At 13.3% G+C, this 9,856-nt stretch overlaps 1 protein-coding gene across 1 annotated transcript, besides 26 other annotated features; it reads left to right on the top strand. All coding sequences in view use genetic code 6, as the record gives it.

Moving 5' to 3' along the window:
- Positions 1-38: 38 nt before the first annotated feature.
- Positions 39-83: a microsatellite.
- Positions 84-2,148: 2,065 nt separating this feature from the next.
- Positions 2,149-2,333: a microsatellite.
- Positions 2,156-2,333: a microsatellite.
- A 470-nt stretch (positions 2,334-2,803) lies between these two features.
- Positions 2,804-2,852: a microsatellite.
- An 11-nt stretch (positions 2,853-2,863) lies between these two features.
- Positions 2,864-2,901: a microsatellite.
- A 5-nt stretch (positions 2,902-2,906) lies between these two features.
- Positions 2,907-2,935: a microsatellite.
- Positions 2,908-2,933: a microsatellite.
- A 370-nt stretch (positions 2,936-3,305) lies between the features above and the next one.
- Positions 3,306-3,356: a microsatellite.
- A 763-nt stretch (positions 3,357-4,119) lies between these two features.
- Positions 4,120-4,165: a microsatellite.
- A 90-nt stretch (positions 4,166-4,255) lies between these two features.
- Positions 4,256-4,364: a microsatellite.
- Positions 4,364-4,397: a microsatellite.
- Positions 4,398-5,087: 690 nt separating this feature from the next.
- Positions 5,088-5,150: a microsatellite.
- Positions 5,151-5,304: 154 nt separating this feature from the next.
- Positions 5,305-5,355: a microsatellite.
- Positions 5,307-5,357: a microsatellite.
- Positions 5,311-5,358: a microsatellite.
- Positions 5,359-5,406: 48 nt separating this feature from the next.
- Positions 5,407-5,455: a microsatellite.
- A 577-nt stretch (positions 5,456-6,032) lies between these two features.
- Positions 6,033-6,111: a microsatellite.
- Positions 6,048-6,103: a microsatellite.
- Positions 6,112-6,531: 420 nt separating the features above from the next.
- Positions 6,532-6,582: a microsatellite.
- Positions 6,533-6,590: a microsatellite.
- Positions 6,591-6,865: 275 nt separating this feature from the next.
- Positions 6,866-6,899: a microsatellite.
- Positions 6,900-7,150: 251 nt separating this feature from the next.
- Positions 7,151-7,665, top strand: IMG5_140020 (hypothetical protein). The gene is made up of 4 exons (XM_004031340.1): positions 7,151-7,189; positions 7,255-7,308; positions 7,379-7,508; positions 7,606-7,665. The coding sequence occupies exons 1-3, from the start codon at positions 7,169-7,171 to the stop codon at positions 7,463-7,465; spliced, it is 162 nt and encodes a 53-aa protein (XP_004031388.1). The 5' UTR covers positions 7,151-7,168; the 3' UTR covers positions 7,466-7,508; positions 7,606-7,665.
- Positions 7,666-7,901: 236 nt separating this feature from the next.
- Positions 7,902-7,934: a microsatellite.
- A 1,112-nt stretch (positions 7,935-9,046) lies between these two features.
- Positions 9,047-9,076: a microsatellite.
- A 30-nt stretch (positions 9,077-9,106) lies between these two features.
- Positions 9,107-9,174: a microsatellite.
- Positions 9,126-9,172: a microsatellite.
- Positions 9,175-9,283: 109 nt separating the features above from the next.
- Positions 9,284-9,346: a microsatellite.
- Between the last annotated feature and the right edge of the window lie 510 nt (positions 9,347-9,856).

Raw genomic sequence — 9,856 nt, 5'->3', positions numbered from 1 at the left:
AAATATAGAAAATATTTTATTTAAATATAAAATATTAAATATATATATATTTATATATATATATATATATTTATCTATATATAATCTTTTATTATTTTACAAACTTTATTTCTATTATTATTATACTATTTACATAATCAAATATTTATTCTTTTTCTTAGTTTTTATTTTTAGTTTATTTATATTTTTTAATTTTTAATTTTTTTTATTATTTTCTTATAAATCAATATTTATCATTTTTATATTTTTTTTATTGTACAATAAAATATTTAAAATGTCAAAATAATAAAAATTTTAAATATTTAATTTTTTAATCTTCTTATATATTTTATTTTCTACTTTCTATATCTCCTTATATTAATATTTTAATTTATTTTTTCCATTCAAAATCATTTTATGTCAAATTTTCTTTTAAAAAACAATATTTATAAGTCAAATCTAATCTCTCTTCATCCCTAATTTTATCCAAAACTACTTTAAAATCTGCCAAATCATCTTCCCTTTCCCATTTTTCAATAACTTTATTTTTAAACAAAGAGTTTCCATATACACAAAGACCCAAAATCCCATATAGACTATTTAAAATCTTCGTCGGTTCATCAAATCTATTACTTCCTTTTTAAATTTGGTTTTTTATTTTTTCTAATAACCCATTAAAATGTGCAAAAATGACCTATATTAAAGTATTCATATTACCTATTTTTTCCATTAAACCTTATCCTAGACATAAATTATTTAAAACTTAAAAGCCTGCATGTACCAAATACATATTAGAGTCTTCTAAGAGTACATTTTATATAATATTAATATATTTATTATCTGAAAAGTACTTAGTATTGATTTATTCGCCTAGAGATGTAAATTGAATTAAACTTAATAAAATTTCAAATTAAACTAGTTCATGTTTAGAATAGGAACAGGAAATAAATAGACTTTCGATTATATTGTTTATTTCTTAATATTGGAATATTTATGGGTTAATTTCTTTAAGATTCTTGCCTATATAGGTTGCATATTTATTTATTAGACTTATTTATTGGTTAGGGAAGTTTATTATTTGAGAGGCATTTAAAATGAGCTTTTTAGAGAAAAAATTGGTGTTTTATACTAGAAAATAGAGTATATTTGCTAGGCTTTCTTGGAGTTAATTACTGGCTTTTATTTAGAGGAAATACTTTTCAGTTGAAAATTCAAGGAAATTTTAGAGGTTTATTTTTTTCGAGAAAATTTCGGAAACTTTTTTAGTTTTAATAAATTATTTGTTGTATAAATAGACACTTTTAGATAGTTGTATGTCTTCTTTTCGAAATTAGTTTTAAAATTCTTTTATTTGTTTTGCCTTTGAATTGTCCAGTTCGAATTTCTCTTTTTGTTTCTCATGAAAATCCCCTAATTAATCTAAACAAAGTGCACTAAAAATTAAAATAGAGTTTTTTATGTCTTCAAATTGGCACGAACTTTAACAAAAACTCAAAAAACTTTCCAGAAAATCAATGCTATTTATTAATTCGACCTTAAATTAATCAAATGAACACATAAAAAGTACAAACTCACTTACAGACTAATCAAATAGACCATTTTTTTGAATAAATGTAATTATTTTTTTTAATGAAAAATGTTCCAGGAGTAAAAGAAGTTCCTATATAGGCTTATTTTTATTTAGTTTTAATAATAATAAAGCATATTTTATCACAAACTCGATTTGTTCGGAATTCTATTTAAGAAAAAGTAAAATTTCTTAAGAAAAAAGAGGCAAAAAATCATTATTTTTTAAATTTTTTGCATAAAAGTTTCCTCTTTTAATAAAAGACTGAAAATTTTCAATATATAATCAATTATAATAATATCTTTAGGTTTTTTAGATATGTATTTAGTAAAAATTATGAATTTCGGCTTCTATAATAAGTTTAGAGCAAAATTAAAACTAAGAAATTAACATTTCATATACAGAAATAAGATCTTTTTTTTATATATGTCTTTTTGGTAAAATCTATTTACGTTTATGTAGTATTTTTCATTTAGCTTATATTAGTAGTTAAATATAGTCTATATTAATTGTTTTTTTTTTCATCCTTTAAGTCTTTTTTTATTTGTTGGCTTATTTTTATTATTATTTCATGGAGGTTTTCCTATAGTCTTTCTTATGTTTTTTTTGGTGTTTTTTCGTTTATATTTTCTGGAGTTTTTTAGTTTATATTTTCTGGTGTTTTTTAGTTTATATTTTCTAGTGTTTTTTCGTTTATATTTTCTGGAGTTTTTTAGTTTATATTTTCTGGTGTTTTTTAGTTTATATTTTCTAGTGTTTTTTCGTTTATATTCTCTGAAGTTTTTTATTTTTGATGATTTTCTTAATTATTTTGTTTATTTGAATTTTAGTAGTTATTATTTATTAAAAATAAGAGATTGTTTATTATAGTATTTATTATTTTTTCGAAATTATTTATTATTAATTATAATAATTGTTCTGAATGTAATTATAAATTTGAAAATTATAAAATTTTAAAGCAATCTTCTATTTTTTCATTATTTTTTTATTTATTTTTTAATAAAAAAGAAAATATTTTTTCAATTTCTTTTTGTATTTTTTGATTTAAAAAATAACTTTTTTTATTCTCATAGATATTAGAAATTATTAAATAAAGAGTTTTTAACAAATTAGGGCTTTATTTTTATTCAAATGAAATATTTTCTAAAAAACATTCAAAAAAAGAACCTTAAGAAAGGACTTTTTATTAAAAATTATTCTAAATGATAAAAGAAAGTAAAGTCTAATAAAAGATTTTATCTTATTCTTCATTTTATATTTATTTTAAAATCTCTATTTAATATTTAAAATCAATATTTTTTATTTTTTCTTATTCAATTTTTTCTATTATTTAAATCTTTTTTTATTAATTTAAAAAAATTTTTTTTTTATTTTTTTTATTTTTTTTTACAATTAAATTTTAAAAACATTAATCATTAAAAATCTTCAATATTTATTTTGTATATTAAATAGCTTCTATATATTCTTTTTACTATATTAAGCATTAAATTTTCCTATAATGTGCTTTTTTATATTCAGGATTTAATTTTATTGAATTTTCAATATATTTTAAGCATTCTTAATAATTTTACTTGTAAAAATAACAAATGGCAACGTTTAAATTTATAATAGATTGCTCTTATTTTTATTATAAATGTAAATCTTTTAATATATTTTGATAATTTGATAAAGCTTGATCGTAATTTTAATCTTTTATTAGATTTTTTGAAGTTTCTTTTAATTATTAATAGCTTTCGTTCATGATTTATAATTTTTTTGTTAAAATAATTTTAATTAATTAAATAAAATATATTTTATTTAAAAAATAAAAAGCATATTAAACAAAATATGCTTTTTATTTTTTCTTAAACTTTTAATGGTTTTTTAATTAATTTTAAATAAGTTTATATATAAGAATTTTTGATATTTTATATAACTAAATAAAGATTTTTCATTATAATATTTTACAATTAAAACTTAGAGAATTAAATTATTATTTTTATAATCTTTATATTCTATAATTTTAAAGTATTAAATTCATGGCAAAATAATAACTTTAAAATGTAAATAAAATCAATTATTATATACAATAAATATAGTAATTATATTTAATTAATATAATAATGGGTTTGTTTATATATATTTAATTAGTTATTTGAAATTATATACTTAAGTTTACAGAAAAGTATATTTTAAGTTTTAAATTTTACCTAATTTTATATATAAATAAAAAGGTTAAAAAATTTAAATTTACTAATTTGTTACTACTATTAGAGATTAAATACAAATATCTAATATATAAATTAAAAATATTAACAATTTAAGAATCTAATCATGCTTTTTATAGGGAAATTATATTTATTGGATAATTTTGCAGTTTTACATTAGTATTTATTTAATATATATTAATTATAGTTTATGCTATGTTTTTTTATATAAAATAAATTATAGTATGTAATAAATATATTTTTTTCTTTAAAATTCATATAAATAATAATTAAAATTAAGGAATTTATAACAATATAAATGTATATAAAATTTATTTAAATATTCATTATTTTTTTTAATTTTTATATTTAATGATTAGTTTATTTAATTATTATAAATTAAAATAATTATATATATTAATATAAATTAATAAATAAAATAAAAAATATAATATTTAATATAAAATAAAATAACTAAAAATGAAATTATAAATTATATAAATATATAGTCAGTCAATATAATTTTTTTAAAAGTATATATAAATAATAATATTTATTTTTTCATTTTATAATAAAATATAAAATTATATTATTAAAGAAGTTATATAAATATTAATTTTTATTTTCTAAAAAAAATAAAAAAATAAAAATAAAAATTAAAAATATGAAAAAATAACATATAGGACAAAACCCACTAGATATAAAGTACAGAGAAATGGATTATGAAAGATATATTAAGAAAATGTAATAAATATATTAGCAACCAATAAAAGTAAATGTAAACCAATTAAGTGATAAACAAATTGTTTTTATGAATTCAAAATCGACTAATATATTATTTAAAGAAAAATTAAAATAAAATAAAATAAATGCATAAAATGAATAAATATTAGAAAAACTAGCAGAAATTTCAAATGGAAAATAATGTTTTTTAAATTATTATTAGTATTAATAATCTAATTAATAACCTTAATTACTACATTATAATTATAAATTAAAAGTAATGAAATAAATAGATAAAGATAACTAAGCTTTAGCAAAAAGAATCTAAAATTAATAACCGTTTGTAAGCAGGGAAAAATAAAAAAAAGATATCGAAAAATATGAAAAATTAAAGTATAAATTGCTAAAGTATAAAACTTAAATTGTGTAAAAACCAATAAAATTACCTCCTATTGTAATGAAAAATAAATCTTTTATAATATTGAATGATTAAGAAAAAAAAAATTTAATATAAAATGAAAATAAATATTAATTTTTTATTCTATTTTTTATTTTAATTATTTTTTAAAAAATAAAAAAAAATAAATAGAATTTAAAATTTAATTAATTTTTATAAATAAATAATAATATATATTAAAAAAAAATATAATATTTTTTAATAATAAAAAATTATAATATTTTTTAATTATAAAAAAATAAATATATGTACAAATAAAATATTTATTTTTTTATATAAATAATATAATTATTGAAAAATATTTTTGATATAAATTAAAAAAAATAATAAAATTAGGAAAAAAAAAAAATATGTTAATACAAAAATAAAAAAAAGAAAACAAAAATAAAATAAAATAAATATATATATAATTATATAAATAAATATATATATATATATATATATATTATTTTGTTTATAATTAATAATATAAATTAATATAGTTAAAAAATTTAAATAATAATAATAATAATAATAATATATAATAATAATAATAATAATAATTTTTATTATATTAGTATTTCTAAAATATGAAACCATGTTATCAAATATTAAATTAATATTTTATAAGATTTTTTTAAAAATCATTTTATAACATATTCTTTTAGTATTGTAAATTTTTTTGTTGAAATTATTAATTATATATAAATATTATAAAATATCTAATTTAATTTAATTTATTATATCGATTGACGATATTTTTGATAATTATCATATTAATAAATATTTAAATATAAAGTTTTAATAATAATATATAATAAGGTAAATAAAATATAATAAATGTTAATATTATATTTTGTATTAAAAATTTAATTATTTATCTTATTTTTTTAAAAAAAAATATCTTTAAATATTAATTTAAGACATTTGTAAATATTTTTTCATATAATTTATATTTATATTTAATTTAAATTATTTTTCACTATATTTATATTATAAATATAATAATATTATCCTTTTTTTATTATATTTATAGATATTAACTTTTATTTATTATCTTATATAAATTAAAAAGAAAAATCATATATATTTAAAGTTTTTTAAATGAAATAAATATTATAATAGTTTTATATTTAAAATAATAATATATTATTTATTTAGATTTATATTTAAATAATTTTATTTTATTTTTATATAATTAATATTTATTTTATTTTTATCATTTTTTTTTTCAATATTTTTTTAATTTAAAATAATATAATATTTCATTTTTTATTTTTATTTTTATATAATTATTATTTATATTCTTTATATTTAAATATTTTTTTCTTTATTATATTTTGCATTTTAAAGAGTTTTTATAATTGAAAATAGAAAATTATCATTTATATTTATATTAATATAAAAAAAAATATATAAATAATTGTTTATAATATTTTATTTATATTATAATATTAAAAAAATACAATTAATATATAAAATTATCTTAATTTTAGATTGAATTTTATTTCTTATTACTAAGATTTAAATAGAATTATATATATATTATTTTAAAATAAAATAAACAATAACAAAATTCGCAATTATATATTTATTTTATAAATAATGTACTAAAGAAAAAAAAAATAGATTTTTTTTATTATAATATATAAATAAATATAATAATTCATATTAATATAAAATATATATTATAAATATATTATAATGATATTTTTAATTAAATAAAAAGTAGAAAAAATAAAAAATTTATCTTTTATTTTTATATATAAATTTTTTAAAGAAATATATTATAATTATTCTTAAACTAAACAATTAAAATATAAATTGTTTTTTTATAAATAATATTAATTGATATCTTTATTTTTTTAATATATAATTAATTATAATTTGCTTTTCTTATTTTAATTTGATAAAAAAAAAAAATGGAAATTTTTTCTTTTTTTCTTTTTAGAATAATATTTTGAACATATTGTTTTTTATCATCATTTAATTTTATTATTATTTAATTAATTTTTGTTAAACAATAATTTATTTAATATTTAATTAGTTATTTTTTATTTTTTAAAATTTAAATATTATATAATTAAAGTAAAAATATTTTTAATTATTATTAAGCGGTATATTTTTTTTATTTTATAAAAATATTAAAAAACTGTAAAAAACATATAATATTAAAAGAGAAACGTATTTTTTAAAAAAATTGATTAAATATATATTAATAAAGATTTGTTAAAATAATAAAAAAAAAAGTTAATTGTAAATTAATCTATAAGTAAAATGAAATAATTCGCCATTTAAGTTATTAATATTTTATTATTTATACAAACAATATATAAATATATTTTTTTTAATTTAAAATATAGAAATCATTAATTATATTAACCATTTTATTGATCAACATTTATTAAATATAATGCGTATACATATTTATAAAAATAAAAATTCAAAAAATATAAAAATTATATTGCTTTATTTAATCTATTATAGGTTTAATAAGAATAAAGTAAGTGGGCTGTTTGCGTAATAAATATTATTTGTTATTTTAATATATAAATATAAAATACTATTTTTTGAAAATAATCGTATAAAGAATTCTTTAAGCTTACCAAACAATTAAGCAAATAATATATATATATATATTTATTAATTTAATTTTTTTATATAATTAAGGTATTAATTATTTTTAGAATTAAATATATTTAAAAATACTATAGTCATAATGTGTAATGCTTATTTTTTATACTTATTTAAGATTAACTTTATTTTTAGAAAGTAATTAAATATATTATTATTTTTTTATGTTACTTTACTAATTTTAGGCAGTAAGAATATAAATTTTTATAAGTTTTATAAGAAAAATCATTTAAATTAGGCAGTAATAAAATATTTTTTTGAATATAAAATTTAAATTTTGTATTTATAAAAAGTATGTAATTTTAATAATACTTTAAATAATTTTTATTTAAAAAATCTCTTAATTATTAAAGCAAGTAAATAAAATATATATATAATATAATTTTTATTAATATATATATTTTTTTAAATAGATTGATGTAAATATTAAAAAAATATACAATTATTTAAAAACAAACAATTAATTTTTAGGATTAAGTTAAAAAATAAAAAAAAATCTTTTTTAATCTATTTATATTTATTTTTTTAGGGAGTATTTATATATGTATATATGATTAATTATTTATTAATTAATATTTAGAACGTAATTCGTTTACTTTTTAATATTAAAATCTATATATATAACCTATTAATTAGTGTGTAATAATAAAAAATACATTAAAATCTTATATATAATCTAATATTTTTTTTTATGTAGCGTGTAAGAAATAATAAATGATTGAAAAAGTTATTTTTTTAAAAAAATATAGAAAGTAATAAATTATTTATATTATTTTATTCTTATTTTATTTAATAATAAAAGTGCGTAAATATTTATCAATAAAAATAATTATATTGATATATTTATTAATTACAGAGAGTAATTATTTTTAAATTATGATAAAAAAATATTTTTTATTTAATTAAGTTTGTTTTACCATCTTCATGCGTAAATAATATTAAAATTAAATTTTGTGTGTTTTAGTTTTATACATATTTATAGAAAGTAATTCATATTTTAAAATGGTTTAATGTGAAAATAATAAAATAAAACTTAGATTGTAATAAAAATCTATTTGATAATTTATCTGTTTTTCATTTATTTAAAAGGATGTAATAATAATTTATTATTCAATATTAATTTTATAAATCTTATATTTTTCCAAATAAAATAGGTTATAATTGTAACTATTTTTTACTATATATTGATTTATATTGATTCATACTAACAAAAACATATTAAAAAAACAGGAATGCGTAAATACTTATTAAATAATAAAAAATATCAAATATTATTGTTTTTTAAAAAAAGCCGGTAAACAAAAAATAATTTCTATTAATTTTAATCAAATAAATAAAAGGAATCATATGTACAAAAATAAAAAATAACGGTGAAATAAGTTATAAAAAATAGTTTAATTAAATAGCAAATATTAAGAAAAATAAAAATTAAATTAAACATTTTTTTAAAACAAATAGAATGTAAAATAAATATATAAATATTTTAGATTTTGTTATACAAATAAAAAAGTTAAGAGTAATAAAATATTATAAAAGAAAATATTTATAAAAATATTTTACTAAAAGAGACAAACAAGAGTAAAATTAAATATAAAAATAAATATAAATATATATATATATATATATATATATATATATATATATATAAAGATATGATGAGAAACAAAAATAGAAAAAAATATAGCAAATAAAAAAATAATATAATATTTAAAAAATTAAATATTTGATAAAAAATTTAAATTTAAATTGTAAACTATTTATATATATAAATATATATATATATATATATATATATATATATATATATATATTATATATATACTTCAAAATTTTAGAATAGTTTCATCTAAATTTATAAAATCATCTTCAATTAAAGCTTCAATTTAATCTAATTTTACTTGACTTCTTTATTCATTATTATTAATTAAATATTAACATAATTTAACACATTAATTATTTAATTCTTCAATTTAATCTACTTTGCATTAAGTCATGATTATTTTCCTTTCTTTTTTTTAAAAGTCAGTCTATATATTTTCTTCATATTATTAATTTTTATATGTTATTGTATAGTTTGAATCTTAAATACAATTAGCTACCGAAGGTTAGAAATTAAAAGGTGTAAATGGTGAGTTTTCCTAAGAATCAGCTTTTTCCATTTTCAATCCGAAGTAGTCGAAAATAAACATCCATTAGTGCAAATAGAACTCATCTAATTATGCTATGGATAATATTTCAATTAGTTTTAACCCAGCAAGCATTAGATTTGGATTTTTAGGTAGTTGTACATTAGATTATGGCTTGTTATAGATTTAAACTAGTAGAGTAAGC

This window comes from Ichthyophthirius multifiliis (genome assembly GCF_000220395.1).
Source record: "Ichthyophthirius multifiliis unplaced genomic scaffold scaff_1120509251086, whole genome shotgun sequence".
NCBI lineage: Eukaryota > Ciliophora > Oligohymenophorea > Hymenostomatida > Ichthyophthirius > Ichthyophthirius multifiliis.
Note: the sequence above shows the minus strand (reverse complement) of the source record. Positions and strands in the feature narration are given on the sequence as shown.